This window comes from Peromyscus californicus, unplaced genomic scaffold, assembly GCF_007827085.1.
Source record: "Peromyscus californicus insignis strain IS unplaced genomic scaffold, ASM782708v3 Scaffold_21__1_contigs__length_65335640, whole genome shotgun sequence".
NCBI classification, from domain to species: Eukaryota; Metazoa; Chordata; class Mammalia; order Rodentia; family Cricetidae; genus Peromyscus; species Peromyscus californicus.
This window is the reverse complement of record NW_026294514.1, coordinates 56,877,633-56,893,101: the sequence shown is the minus strand read 5'-3', so window position 1 is coordinate 56,893,101 and position 15,469 is coordinate 56,877,633. Positions and strand designations below refer to the sequence as shown.

Here is a 15,469-nt window from a genome sequence, read left to right as displayed (position 1 = left end):
ATGGAAGCAACCCTTCCCGCTCCGTGACTTCACCATGCTTCCCAGCACGGCTTGGATGTGGCTTGGGCCTGACTGAGGGAGGCTTTACAGTGACTTTATAGTGAATGGTTCTGAACACTCTCCAAGTTTCTCCTTATCCAATCACAGACAAAGTCTTCTCAGAATGGCTAGCTGGCACGCATTTGACTTTTAGTCAAAATGAATTAGAAGACCAGGAGATATTTGAAACCTGTAAGGACCACTCCCCCAAACTTTTGCCCAGGGAATGCCCTCTCCCAGGTTGCTTGCTGTGGGTGGCCATGCTAGGCTGTTGAGTCTGGAAAGGAGGTCTGCCAACCCTAGGAGTGTATGGTAGGACAACTCTTTCCAGGCTTCAGGGAAGGCTGTCACACAGTCTTAGGAGACCTGGAGCCAGGGGCATCTGGACCGTGTTTTGTTTCACAGCATGGACAGTAGACACACTATGGCATGTAAACTGAAATTATGGCAAAGACATACATTTTAGATGGCTGGCTGATGCGAGCATGGTAGTAGACAATTCTCCTCTGGAAACCAAACTCTACATGTAAGAGTGGGGATGGCTCAGTCACCATGCAAAGGGACCTCTTGTGTGTCCCAGGAGGGGGATGGGGTACTCAGCTCCATGTTGTTAGTGGTGGGAACTGGCAGTTTGCATACTGGCTCTAAGTCTCAGAGTAAGCAGTGGAATGCAGCCCTGGTCCCCGTCCCTGGGCCTCATTCACTGCTGAGGTTGGTTCTAACCCAGTTCATCACTGACAGCAAACAACGTCAGGGGAGACAACAGCAAAATGCTTTAAATGACTGGGAACTAAAAATGAGACCACAATGGATTCTACTTGTAGGCAAAGCATGAGAGGATGGCATCTGTGGCCTGCAAGATGCAGGACTCTCAGCTCCAGCACCACGTCTGCCTGCATACCACCATGCTCCCTGTCATGATGATAATGGACTGAACCTCTGAAACTGTAAGCGAGCCACCTCAATTAAATGTTTTCATTTATAAGAGTTGCCATGGTCATGGTGTCTCTTTACAGTAATAAAAACCCTAAGAAAGAAGTTGGTATCAGGAGCGGGGTATTGCTGTGATAGGCTCCTGACCATGTTTGTTTGGAGGAATTTGAACTTTGGTACTTTGGGTTATGAAAGCAGTGGAATACTTTAAGCACTGCTTAATGACTCACACTAGTAGGAGCATGGAAGACAGAGGTGCTAAGAGTTATTTGACCTGTTGGGGGCTCACTCAAGAGGTTTCAGAGTAGTATGTTGCCTCGAGATCGTTCTGGTGATACTTTGGTGAGGGAAATGGCTACCTTTTGCTCATGTCCAGAGTCTGCCTGAGGCTAAAGTGAAGTTTTAGATTAATTCTGTTGGCAGAAGAAATCTCAAAACAGCCTAGACTCTGTCATGTGGATATTAGTGGTAACTCTAATGAAGATTTATAAGGAAAAGGCTCAAGCTGAGCAGGTTGTTACAAAGTGAAAATTTTGAGGAGAAAAAAGAGCACCAGGAAGTGGAATAGAGCTAAATTCTATGTTCAAGGAGATAAATGGATTAAGAAATGGAATAAAGGGAGTGGTGACCTCAGGGCAAGGTCATACCCAGTTAAATTTCTAACTTGTGGAAAGAAATGAAAGAAAAGCTTAGAGCCAGGTGTGGTGGGGCACACCTTTAATCCCAGCACTGGGAAGGCAGAAGCTAGTGGATCTGAGTCTGAGGGCAGCTTCGTCTACAGAGCAAGTTCAAGGACAGCCAAGCTTAGGCAGTGAAGTAAAATAGAAAGCTGGTGAAGATGTAATTAAACAAGGGGGCCATGTTCCAGCCCCAGCAAGCAGCAGAACTTAAGGTTAAACGTTAAGGTTAGAAGAAAGGAGTTATGGAATAAAGCTATGGCCAGGCATGTGTCAGGGTTGTCCCTGAATGGAGGCACAGCAGAGAGGCCATTGCATGAAACTGAAGTTGAAGTCCAGATTGCTTTGGAGAACCCAAGATGTTAGAGATGCCAGAGTCATGGGATACCTGCCTAAGAGAGCTGCTAACAGGGAGTGAAACTAGCCCAAGAGAAAGAAGTGTATTGTGGTCAATAAAGCTGAAAAAGAGTGGGAGATCTGAGGAACATTTTGACATCAGATATGGAGATGCAGAGTTTTGAGTTTCCCCAGCGGGTTTACAGTCTTGCTTTTGTCCAGTATTTCCTCGCTACGCTCCTTTCCTTGCATTTTGGAATGGTAATGTATATCCTGTGACATTGTATGTTGAAAGTATGTGATCTGCTTTTTGATTTTGATTTTTTACAGGTTATTACAGTTAAGAGATTGCCATGTACCTCAGAACCTCAGAAGAGACTCTGGACTTGGAAAACAACTTTGAGACTGTAATAGACTATGGGGACTTTTGAAGTTGGACTGCCTTTTTTTTTTTTTTTTTGTATTATGATATGGCTATGAGCCTTTGGGGACCAGGGAGTGGAATGGGGTGTGAAAGAAAATAGCTTCTAAGGGAATGGAACTATTAGGAGGTCTGGCCTTGTTGGAGGAAGTGTGTCACTGCAGGGGAAGATTTTGAGGTTTCTTTTGCTCAAGTTTCCTTCAGCGTGACAGTCAGTTGACTTTCTGCTGCCTTCTGGTCAAGATGTAGCCAGCACCCGTCTGCCTGCACACTGCCATGCTTCCCATCATGATGATAACGGACTGAACCTCTGAAACTGTAAATTACCTCCTCAATTAAATGTTTTCTTTTAAGAGTTGCCGTGGTTATGGTGTCTCTTTACAGCAATTAAAAACAAAAAACTAGCTAAGACTGAAGTTGAAGTGTTGGGGCCCAATGACTCCCTGGGCACAGACGTCAGTCCCCAGGATTACAGGCACACACATGCTGAGAGAGACCACAAGCAGAGCACAGAGGTGGGAGGGCAATTAACGCAGTCTTTATTTACACCACAAGAGTGACAAGTGTGTGATGTGGTACAAACACTGGACCCGGGAGGTGGAAAGAGGTGACCGCCAGAGGACACCGCCGGTCAGTGAAACCCACCACACAAAATGAAACAAGAATGAGAAAACCAAACATGACCTCCAACCCCGCCAAGAGGAGAAAGCGCCGCCAAGGGGAGGTCCAGACAACCAAAGAGAAAACAGGCTGTTACAGAGTGAAGGTGGCGTGGCTGCGGAGCCCACCCAGCATCATGTCACAGCGCTTCAATGGCTTCGACCACACTTCTGTAGTGCGCTCTTGCTGAGTGAGGTCAGCCTCCTGTGCATACATGGAAACAGCATGTTTAACATTCTTACAGATTGGAAAATAGTGCCTCCTCAGTGGAGCGCACACCCCCAGAACAAGGCCTGTCTGCATTCTGTTCTTTCCATAGCAGACTTTGATCAATGTGAGGCCAGAGAGGCCATCAAGGCCGGGTGCAGAGCATGCCCGGGTCCTTGAGAGGGAGAAATGTTTTCCTCCAGTGCTAAAGTATCGCTTAGACCCAGGGCTCACAAAGGCCTGGATTGCTCAGTGTGGAACCCCAGCCCCGTGTCTTCCAGAAGGAATGAACCCGTCAACACAGCTGTGCTGAGACGGGAACTCACCCGAACCCCAGGTTCTCAACCAGAGGCCGGTGACAGCAGGCAGGGTGCACCTGGCCCTGTGCAGGGAGAGAAAAGGAAACAAACAAAACAGAACAAAATCCTCTCAACCAGCGTGAGAGACAGGCAGTAGGGTCTGAATGTGGAGCTTGCACATGGATACAATCGACTCTCTGTCAAAGGTGCTAGGTAAACTCTTCTCAATGACACATGTGTAAGTAGTCCTTTTATTTTTCTTACAATAAAAAGTACAATTTCTTAAGAATAAGTTCAATAAGACTCAAACTCCCCCCTCCTCTCCTTCAAGATTTTGTTTTGTTTTACAGAAAAAAATTTCTGCATCTGCAAACATCATGAGAGGGGAAAGAAAGGCATCGTTTCTCCTTCCCCAGAGCTGCCGAGTTTGGCGTGCAAAATCTGTATACAATATAAAGACATGCCGGCGTACGTCCATGCAACCTCCAGATGTAGGAAACTTAAAAAAATATATTTATATATTTATATCTATATATTTATATATGTATCAATGCCCATAAAATACATGGGCCAAAAGTCTACAAAAAGAAGGATGGAATGAGCACGTGGCTGTGACCAGTGAAGAAGGAATGTTCTGACGGAAAGAAACACAACCAAGTCCATCACCAGTGCTGCGGAGACCACTGCAAAATGGTCCTTCCTCTTGGGGACAGATTTGAAAGTAAAGAAAAACTGAAACACTTTGATAAAGCGGCCCTCGGAAGCCAGAGCCCTGGGATGTCCCTGTGGGTGTGGCCTTGGGAACAGCCGCCTGCTGGTGGGGCATGAGCTCTCAGGGTGCAGCTGGAAGACCCAAGGGTGAGTGAACACCAGCATCCTGAGGACATGGTGTCTTCGGGCTTCCCTTAAAGGGATGTAAAGTGCTTGCTCCCGGCTCCCTTGCCAGCACCCACCAAGGCCTTTGCAAAGGAAGGGAGAAGGTGGAAGGTTCAAGGTCCAGGCAGGGGAGTGCTGTGGTCCTGCCCTGGAGGTCAAGGCCGACCTTCTGCCCTCCCTCTGTCCTGGGTGATAACTGTGGGAAAGGGCCACGTGTCTTCAAAGGGAAGAAAAGGCTATATGGTAGGTAATGCTTTCAGCTCACAGGGAAGCTGGAGTGAGCTGGCTCCCTGGCCAGGCCCCTGAATCAAAGGTGACTTAATGGGACCAAAGTGAGTCCCTCTCACAGTCTCCTGGCCACTGAATAGCCTGTTTGTTACCCATCACCTGAAAAAGGAAGATGATGTGTACCTCCCACGAGTCGTGGCTGGCACAAGAGGGCAGGTGGCAGGGTGTGCAGAAAATGGGCCAAGGCGGCCAGAAGAGCAGCTAGCTGGCCTCTGCCACCATGCAGTGCCACAAGCAGGGAGGGGCTGCAGAGGGGCTTCCTCAGGTTGGCTCCTTCTGCCAAGGGCCAGAGGAGCCGCAGGGAGGAAGGAGTCAGGCATGTCCCAAGACCTCTCTACCCTGCGCTCTACCCACCATCTTAGCTCTGCACTGACTCACAGCAGCCCAGCCATCAAAAGTCCAAGAATGTGTGCTCAGCCTGGCTGTCAAAAGCCTGACCCAGTTCCCATTACCCTGTAAATGCCACCTAACTCAGAAACTTAGCTGGGTGTCTCTTCTGAGTATCTCAACTTCCTCTTATCAGTCTGAACTCCACATACTTTGGAATGAAATTGGCGGCTTTAAGTGCTAGAAAAGAAGTCAGCAGTAAAAAGAGTCAGTTGTCATAGAAAAAAAAAGAGCAAAGACAAAGACTGTCCCTCAGGACCCTGTGCTCCTACAGGCTCAAGTGACAAGGGCCTGGGTTCAGCAGCCACAGGCTCCAAACCCAGGGCTGTGAGGCTGCAGTGGAAACCCCTGAACAGGTGCAGGGCCAGGCTCTGAGCCAGGCACTGTGGACATGCTTCAAAGGTCTTTGGGAAACTAGAGCTGGAGTTCTATCCTGATGGAGTGGTTACAAGTCCACACTCATTAATGCCGACTGCCCTCATGGCTCACATGGCCTGCCCACCCTTGTAATACTACTAGTGTTGCAAGACAGAAGCCCCTGGCTGTGCGGCTCCTGGAGGGAGCCTGAAAAGACAAGGCAAAGGTACCTCGCAGACCTGCTAGCCATTCCCGAGAGGTTCCCTCTGAAAACCAAGTATGACAGCAGCGGTCCTGCACACAGCAGAGCTCTGCTTGCTGTATAAAAAGAAACAGAACCAAACCATAAAAACAACCTTCAGAACTATAAAAAAAATGTACAAGTAAGAATTTAGAAAGAAAAAGTTTTAGACATTACCACCTTCAGAAAACTGCTGAATGGTGAGGGAAAAAAAATGTAAAATCCACAAAACAATGTTTTCTTCAGGATCTTTTGTGAAAAAATTCATACAAAAATCAACAGCAAGTTTATATCCTTTGCTATAAAAACTCATCAGGTACATATGTGCATGGAGGCTTGGAGAGGGCAGAGGATTGTTAGAAAATAATTAAAATTAAAGTACAAACTGGTAGGGAAGTTGCCCAGGGGTGAACATGTTGGCGATCTGGAAGCTGGCCAATCTGGAGCTTAAAATTCCTTGGGCTTCAATCCAGACCCCAGCCCTCAGCACCTCAGAGCTAACACACATGTCTTTCACCTGCCAGGACCTCTGCGGTCTGGATTTATTATATATATTTATATATACTTTGTCTATAAATGCATTATAAATATTTTATCAAGATCTCATAAGAATCAAGTTTCTTAGCTTGGAATACAGTGGAATATATATTATACATATATATATTTATTTATACCTAAAATTTAAGCAATACTTCATGCTACCTGCTTTTAATGAAAAGCATTCCGATCGTAACACTGCAGTGTGCCTACGACATGCTTCACAACCGAATGGAGATGCTCCACTGCTACGTGACGGATGAGAAAAGAACACTTTGGATCCGTTGAAAACATGTTGGACTTCAAAACTGCCGGCAGTTCGCTGCTTTCTGGAACTACCTCATCTTCCTTAAACAGCGACCAAACCAAGCAAGGCTAGCTGCACGGTGGCCCGGGACAGTGGCTGGTGCCTACTCTTGTAAAGCCAGGCCAGCACCACAGCTCAGCCAGCCGCAGGACACTGTCACACCAATTCTTGGTGTTTTTTTTTTTTTTTTCTTAAGGCATTGTTCCTCAGACTTCAGAAAACCCAGCCACAAAAAAATCCATCAGAGCAATAAAAAAAGGCACAAACTCGCATCTTCCGATGGCTTCGAGAAGCTCCAGCTGACTCCCAGGCTCACATTTCTGTTCTGTCCAGTTTCTTTTTTTCTTTAAAGTTTCTTCCAACTCTGTCCCTCAGTAAGCTGTGAACCCCCACAGCACCCCACTAAGGTTCACAAGGCAGGCCAGAGCCATAGAAAACTCTCTGTTTAAAAAAAAAAGCTACAAGATGAGTTGAGTGGTTTACACGGAGAATGTGGGATTGTGGGTAAGAATCAAATGTTAAGCACCAGTTTTAATCAAGTTTTTTCTGTATTATTAGATCTTTGATTTTCATTTTCCTCATGTCAACTCGATTCAGCAACTCTGCCTAAGCTGCCACAGGCTTCTTCCTTCGTGGGCTTCCCTGGGGGACCCCACCAGCGTGTGCTTGGCTTTCCGCGTGTCTGTGTGCCTGTGTGTTGCACGCTGTCCTGTGTTCCATGTGATCTGCCACACCTGGTGTTCGTGTACGTCTCCAGACCTGTGGTCCAGGGCGGCGGAAAGGCCTCCCGTTGCTGCTGCACGCCTGGTGTCCCTTTGCACTCCGAGAGCACCAAGGCAGGGCGCAGGAGTGACACGGGAAAGTTTCTTGGCTGAGCTTCCAGACAGACAAACAAAGGAGGGAACAGCAGCTTGGGCTACAGTGGTGGCTCCTCCTCCATAGGCTCCTCCTCCGACCTGTGGAGCAGAGAAGGGGGTCAGGCAGGGTGCGCGGTGGGCGAGGCCCTGCACAAGCAATCAGGCTCCCTTTCCCACAGAGTTGTCAGATCTCCGTCCCACCAAGGCTCAAGCTCTTCCCTGGTGGACAGTTTTAGTTTGTGGAGTCAGTGGGCATGTTCACCATCTGTCCTGTCCACGAAGGGCTAGCCTGGCACAAGGCTGGGTGCACACGGTAAGATTCCGCCAGGTCCGCATGCACAGGTGTACCCAGCAGGCCTTACTTAGGAAGAGTATGGGCAGGGCTCACCTCTTCTCAGCAGGTTTTACGCCTACAGACAGTGAGGCCATGGCGGTGACTGTCTCAGCCTCTTCGTTCTCACACTTCTGCGCCTCAATCAGAGAGTGCCCCACGGTGGAGGACAAGCGCTGCAGGCAGCACCAGTACTTGCCTGAGGGGAGGGAGAGCACTCAGTGACTTCCTGCTTCTGCAGGTGGCTGGCTTGGCTCCCAAGTCCCTGGGGCCCTAGGAAGACTTTCACTTGTGCCTGAGAAGTGCCTCTCTGAAGAGCACTGCCTGGTGATAGCTCACAAACACTTATCTGCAGCACAGGTCACTGGACACGGGGTTGGGACTGTTGGGCCTGGCTCTCCACATTCACGGGACTCTGCCTTGCTGTGGGCAACCAGAAATTCTGGGAGCAGGCGCATGCAGACCTGATGATAGCACCCAGACTCTCCGAGTTTCCTACCTGGAGTCTTGTAGATGCTGGGGATATACCACACCCAGATCCAGCACAAGGGGCCCTGCTTGAGCAGCTTTTTAGGGTCAGGGGCATCAGTAGAAACAGCTTTGAGGCCAGAACTAAATGGCCCCATGCGGACCTAGTATGCCTTCAGGTATGCATCATCTATGTAAGCTTTTGTACCAGGATGGGCAGATTAGAGCCCAGGCAAGGAGTGGCAGGTGTACCTGGGGCAGGGTGCTGCGTGGGTGCCTAGCTGTGTGCCTGCTGCCTAGCCCTGGGACTTTCTGCTTGAATGGGAGATGGGTTCTACCCTATGTGGGGTACCTCTGGTCCAGGACACAGACTTACAGTCCAAGGCACCCTGGTTCTGGGCATCTGAACTAAGTAACTTGAGACCATTGGTGTCCAGATTCTTTCGAACCCCAGTACAGCAGGAACTAGCTCTGGGAGTCTCTACTAGCTCATCAAATACCAGGGAAAGAGAGGCCTTGTGTTCCTGTCCTGGGTCCCCAGGAATCACCTGGCCAGCTACTTACTGTGGATGTCCATCACTTTCTCCATGGAGTGGACAGCATTGGCATTGGGTCTCTGCTGCAGAACCTTTTCTGGCAGAGGCTCAAGCTGTAAGAGAGAAACAGATATATTATGAAGGCGATGGACAGCATATAATCTGTGTATGTGTTAATCTATGTATGATCTGTGTATTTGTTAATGGGTGTCCAGAGACAGCACTTCGCTCCTCAAGATACAGTAATTTGTAGGGAAGATACAGTAACTCTAAAAAGTCAACATGACTCCATATTTTTTTTTTCCTCCTTAGGGTTCAATGGATTGTATTCATGGCTTCCCAGGAGGACAGACCCAGAAGGAGGCTGCATAGAGAACGCCAGCTTGGTGTCATCGTTGTGTACCACTCAGAGCAGAGAAAGAATGGTTAGTTGCTGAAGCTACACTTGTAATGCCCAAGATCTCCAATCCTGCTTTTCTCACACACGTGGAAGATGGCGGCGCATGGAGGGAAGTGAGTAGGTCTCTCACAGATGAAATATCTAACAGCAGGGTAGTAAGTAGGTAGCAGGAACCCAGGGCAGAATCACATCTGCAACAACAGCTATGCAGAAAGGCTGTTCTTCCTACAGATCAGGGAGAACACACAAAAGAGAGAGCTAGAGCCAGGCCTAAAGAGAAGCTGGTCTTACCTCAGCTCTGGGTAGAAGCCCAAAAATAAAGTCACCCTGAATTTGCCCTGACCTCAACCTGACTGGAGAGCTGCCATGTATAGTTGCTGGGCTTCCTGATCCAGGGCATCTGGCCAGTCACTGCAGCCCTCTGTGAGACATCCATCCCCAACCTGCCTGCATGTGAGCACTGCCAATTACATCGCAGGAAGTGTGACCTTCTAACTGAAGACATCATTCAACATAGCCATCAGGAGCCTGGGTGAGGGGAGCCAACATGGCACCCTCAAGCTATTCACCAACAAGAGACAATGGCTGAGGCCAGGCTGGCGGGAAAAGACTGGAGAAGCTACGAGGACACCAGAGAACACAGAGGGTACACCTGGAACAGTGCCCCACAGCCACAGCTGGGACAGGCTGAACACTGGAGAAGCTACGGGGACACCAGAGAACACAGAGGGTACACCTGGAACAGTGCCCCACAGCCACAGCTGGGACAGGCTGAACACTGGAGAAGCTACGGGGACACCAGAGAACACAGAGGGTACACCTGGAACAGTGCCCACAGCCACAGCTGGGACAGGCTGAACACTGGAGAAGCTACGGGGACACCAGAGAACACAGAGGGCACACCTGGAACAGTGCCCACAGCCACAGCTGGGACAGGCTGAACACTGGAGAAGCTACGGGGACACCAGAGAACACAGAGGGTACACCTGGAACAGTGCCCTACAGCCACAGCTGGGACAGGCTGAACACTGGAGTAACACAGCATGGAGTCAGTACCCAACCTATAACCTGAGCATAAACACAGAAGGAAGGAAGGAAGTGTGTGTGTGGGAAGACAGACATTCCTGATAGAACTGCTAATGATCCCAGGACGTCAACTTCCTGCTTCTCCACCTCCACCTCCCACAGGGGAACAGGAGTGACTGCAAGTGGAGGCTGGTGACTGAGGTGAACACACCACTGTGCAGCCCCGAGGACAAACCTCACACTTACTTTCGCACTGCTGTGAGAGGAGGGAGGGTTTGTTTGGCTCAGGGCTCGAGGCTCAGTAAATCCTGGTGGGAGGTGCAATGGCAGGGGCAGCCACACCGGCCCTCACTTGGGCAGTCAGGCAGAAGCACAGGTGAAAACAGGACGGACGAACTGTGACCCTCAAGCCATGCCCTGAGGGCCCCACAGCCAAAAGGTCGCACAGCTTCCCCAACAGTATCAAACATACAAGTTTGTAAGGGACATTTCATACTCACACTGGCCAACATAAACTGGGAGACATTCCAAAAAAATCTTGACCAGAACGTCCTGAGGTCATCAGAGCCAGGAAACGCAATGGGAAGTGGCACAGGCAGGAGACCGAGGGGTGCAGAAGGACCAAGCACAACACTAGATCCTGGGTGGGACGGAGGAAGGGCCCTGTGTAGCACTGGTGACATCCAGATACACCTGGAGTTCTGTGGACAGCCAGAGGAGAGCTGCCTTCCAGGCTATGACAAGGTCTCATGCAGTGGGGAGGCTGGCAAAGGGGGAGGTTTCTGATGGGTGTGTGGGAACTCAGGCACTGTCACTGACACCCCCTCCCCTCTCCAAATAGAAAGTCCATCTGGATTATCAAAGACTGCAGTTATACCTGTTGGATGTGTTTTCAATGGCGAAAGAAAGAGGTCACTGAACCTGACCTGGTAGACTGGGGGAGCCAGTGCTAGCCCTGTGTGTAACAGCAACAACCAGAACACAAGGAGGTAAGCTGGGAAGTCCAAACGCTGATGCTAGAGCTGAGGGGAGGAGGCAGAGCAGAAGCCCGACGGTGCTCGGGAGAGAGGCCCCAGCAAAGGCCCCAGCTCCTAGGAATGAGCATCGGAGGAAGCAATGACTGATGTCTTCTGCTGCAGCTGAGATATGTAGGTTTAAACTAAGTCTCTATCACTCTATTGACCAATAGACTCAGAAGTCAGATGTGAGGGTGAAAACCTGCTAGATAAGAGAAGCACCGGCTGACCTTGCTTTCTGGCTGGAGGCGGAGCAAGAGATGCATCTCTTCACTCATCTCAAACCCAAAAGAAGCGTCAAACTCTAGTCTGGCCCTTTCCTTCCCTTTCATCTTCTCTATCCAGATTCCTGGCTTCTCTAGGCTAATTCCAGTCAGCTAGTCACTGGCTCCATCCCGATTCACGGTTAACTTTTTATTAACAGTCTCGGAGTGTCACAGTGTGATCAAATATCCCACAACAAATGACCATGGACTCTCCAGAGCTGGGAAATCCCAGGCTCAGGCAGGGAAGAGCCCCACAGGGACAGCCAGAACCAGAAATCTAAAGGTACGCTGGAAACAAACCTCAGAACACCCAAGGCTGACTCAGGATTGTCGAAGCAGCTAGGGAGAGCAGGTCACTCCACAGTTGGGCAGTGGGGTATACACAGCTTTCCAACAGCAAGGGAAGCCAAGGGGGCAGCTTGAGAGCTCCACGTGCCAAGAGGAGACACTGGCTACCCTGAATCGTATGCCCAGCGAAGCTGTCATTAACAACAAGGTGGAACAAAAGTATCTCCCTCAAAACAAAGTGGGATGTTGTCCACGCCTGCCCTTTTCCTAGAGAAAACCCACAGGATACTCCTGAGACACAGTATAATGTCCTGCAGGAAGACAGGAAATGAGGGATAATGGGGGAAGAAATCGCCTGAGTGCAGTGTGGCCCAGACCCAATGTGGGTGACACATGACAGCAACAAAAATGTCCAGTCAGTGAAATTAAATAAGTCAGAGGGAGGCATGCAGCCTGGGAGGGGCTGGGACTGGGCTGCCAGTTTGGCAGGAACACATGCAAGAGCTAGTAAAATTAGAATTTCCAATGAACAACAGTTTCTTAAATATACAGAGGTCATATGTTCACCCTGGAGATCCCGGTGAGGCCACTGCGGTCCAGGCCCTGGCTCACCAGGAATAATGGCACCTCCTGACCCTGCTGAGGATGCTGGCCCATGGTGAAGATGCCTGCTGCACATCTTTCAAGTGGGCACTGAGAACACAGGGAGTTTAGGGACCCCTCGATCAGATCACATGAAGAGATGGCAAGGAAGGAGAGCTGGGAGCTCCAAGACAAGCCAGCCAGAGTGAGTCTTGAGAAGGGAGTGGAAGAGCTGGAAGTGACCCGGGTCCCACTTACAGCAGATGGCTGGTGTGGACAGAACCCAGCTTTGGGCTGTTTAGCAAAGATGCATATGGAATTTAGGAGGACAGCCGGAAGCCAATGACAAAAACAAAGGTCGCTGGGCACAGCTGACCAAAGGAAGGCTGGGTGGCAACTTAATTGTTTAGCACAGAGATTTGAGGGTGTTTCAGTTCACCCAAAAGAACAGGATGGCTTGATTCTCTGCCTTTTATAAAACAGTCTTAAGATGGGTAGTACTGAGAAGAGACACAAAGAAACGTCCACCATGGTGGGAGACAGCGACAGGCATTTTGAGACACAGAGGACAAACAGCCCAGGAACAGGGGGACTAAGAGATCGGCAAGCTTGCTTGGTGGACACATGTGACTCCACAAACATGTGGAATGCCTGTGCCGACTGACCCGAGGAGTAGACCATCCAGCCACCCCCACCAAACGTATCTCCTTTCTGTATGACAACAGTCTGTTAGGAATTGGCAACAGAGACCGTGAGTGCTCATGTTCTCATGCCTAGAACTCATGGGACAGAGACTAAGTCACAGAAACCAGTCATTGGGGGTTGGTGAGATGTCTCCGTGGGTAAAGGGGCTTGCTGTAAGTCAACCTGAGTTCAATCCCTGGAACCCCCTTGATGAAAGAGGACTGATTTCTCGAAGCGTCCTCTGACCTCCCTATGTGCCATAGGATAGGCAGGCAGGCAGGCAGACAGGTAGACACAGACAGACAGACACACACACACACACACACACACACAGACAGACAGACTAAGGAAATGATTCAGTGGACAGTGTGTGTTGTGTAAGCATAAAGACCTGAGTTTAAGTTTATGCCCCTACCAGCAGATGGGATGGCAATGTTCCCAACAGGGACTGATGTCTGGTTGCATGGGGCCTGTGGTGGTTTGAAAGAAAATGGCCCCCAAAGGGAGTAGCACTACTAATTAGGAGGTGTGACTTTGCTGGCCTTGTTGGAGGAAGTGTGCCACTGTGAAGGCACATATGCTCAAACCATGCCCAGTTTCTCAGACCACTTCCTGTTGCCTGCAACTCAAGATGCAGGACTATTGGCTCCTTCTCCAGCACTGTGTCTGCCTGCATGCCTCCATGTTGCACCATGATGAGAATGGACTAAATCTCTGAAATGTAAGCCACCCCAATTAAATGTTTTTCCTTTATAAGAGTTGCTGGGATTATGGTGTCTCTTCACAGCAACAGAAACCCTAACTAAGACAGTGCCCAGGGCCCTTTGTGGATGGGAAGCAAGGACAGAACAGAGACCCTCAGATACGGGGCCATGGTTGCAGCACAGACACAGTGTTAGTGTCATCACTTAAGACACTACCCAAAACACATATTCTCATCATGTTGGAGCACGGTGTGTGCCAACAGTGCACGCTCACAAGGTTCCCCAGAAGGCTATAGAGGTTCTTCTAGAACCCTGATTCCTCAGCTCTCGTAGGCCTCCCTTGTACCAGACTTTCCCCAAATTAAGTTCAGTATGTATATCCAGGGCACCCTAGGCCACATGCTCTGTTGTGTGCAGCATGGTCACCATGCTAACAGCCTCTGTGACCCCCAAGTCTCCAGCCACAACTCTCCACCTTCAGTCATTGTGCCAGCTTGCTTCTTCTCCAGTGTCTCAGACTTGCCTCCCACACGCAATGCTCAGTGCAGTGGCTGAGCGGACCACCCCGGCACTCCAGGGCTCCCTCCCAGCAGGAGTCCATGGAGAATGGACATGGGGCCAACTGCCATCTGAGCTGGCCATATGTCTGCTCTCTGCCTGTGCCAGCTGCTCTGAAATCTTTCTCAACTGCTTTTTCTTTCCCTTTTCTGGAAACTATTTCCCCATGAAAGCTGACATGAAAACTGGAACGGAGGAATATGGTGGCCTTTCAGCAGTCCACAAGAAAAAGGGCACAGCACAGAGAGGGCTCATGCTCAGTGATGAAGCTTCTCTGTGTTCCCTTCAGAAGAGAGGAAGGATCAAATTGCATTTGGACACTTGGGATCTTATGATGAGCCTGCACTCCAGGCATGGTGTCAATCTGTGAAGACAACTGTGTTTTAGGATTTTTTCTAACGCTACAGGTAGAGAGAGCACTTCATGAATGACGGCTCTGTTCTGGGGATGGAAAGGTTGGAGCACAGGGAGAGTAGTTCAACACATCTCAAGATGCCAACCCTGTCCTGACAGTGGTGATACTCCTTTGTTTACCACAAGTGCTTGTCAACTGTGGGTTTCATATGGCATCTAAGGTTTAAGGTACAGTCACCTGTCATCCACACTCACCCCTCCACTTCACCAGTGGCCCCCTTCCTCTTCCCTAACCATTTCCCTGTCCTATCCCATTCTTATTGTTTCCAGATTTCATATGTACAAAAATGTGTGATGCCTGTTCATTCCACTCCACAGTTGTGTCTGTCTGTTTGTGCCAGTACCATACTGGTCTCACACCAAAACTGGGTAAGGCACAACAAAAAAGTAAACATTGCAGGCACATCTCCTTGATGAACAAATATGAATGCAAAATACTAGGGGAAAAGTATAAACTTAGTTCAACAGCATATTAAAAAGATCACACATCACAACCAAGTCAGATTCATTTCAGGCAACCAAGGATGTTTCAGTGTAGATAAACTGGTAAGTGTAATATAGCAGAGAAATCACACAATCATTTCAATAGATGCAGAAAAAGTCTTCAGCAAAATTCAACATCACACCCTAATAGAAGTGTAGAAAAAGCTGGAACAGTAGGGTAACGATGTCAACACAATAAAGCCTATGCATAACAGCCCCACAGGGGGCACCACCACTCATTCAGATCAGTGTTCAGAATCTTAGCCAGAGCAACAAGATAAGAGAAAGACA

General features: G+C 49.2%; 1 protein-coding gene across 12 annotated transcripts in view; it reads right to left on the bottom strand.

Annotated features, from left to right (window-relative positions):
- Positions 1-2,922: 2,922 nt before the first annotated feature.
- The window catches only part of Hdac4 (histone deacetylase 4), a 271,390-nt gene continuing 258,843 nt past the window's right edge, over positions 2,923-15,469 (bottom strand). For all 12 annotated transcript variants that reach the window (XM_052750393.1, XM_052750403.1, XM_052750392.1 and 9 more), the window contains 3 exons: positions 8,786-8,870; positions 7,811-7,952; positions 2,923-7,521 (listed from right to left, as the gene is read on the bottom strand). In XM_052750393.1, coding sequence (XP_052606353.1) covers positions 7,482-7,521; positions 7,811-7,952; positions 8,786-8,870 — 267 coding nt within the window. In that variant the 3' untranslated portion in view covers positions 2,923-7,481. The remainder of the gene's footprint in view (positions 7,522-7,810; positions 7,953-8,785; positions 8,871-15,469) is intronic.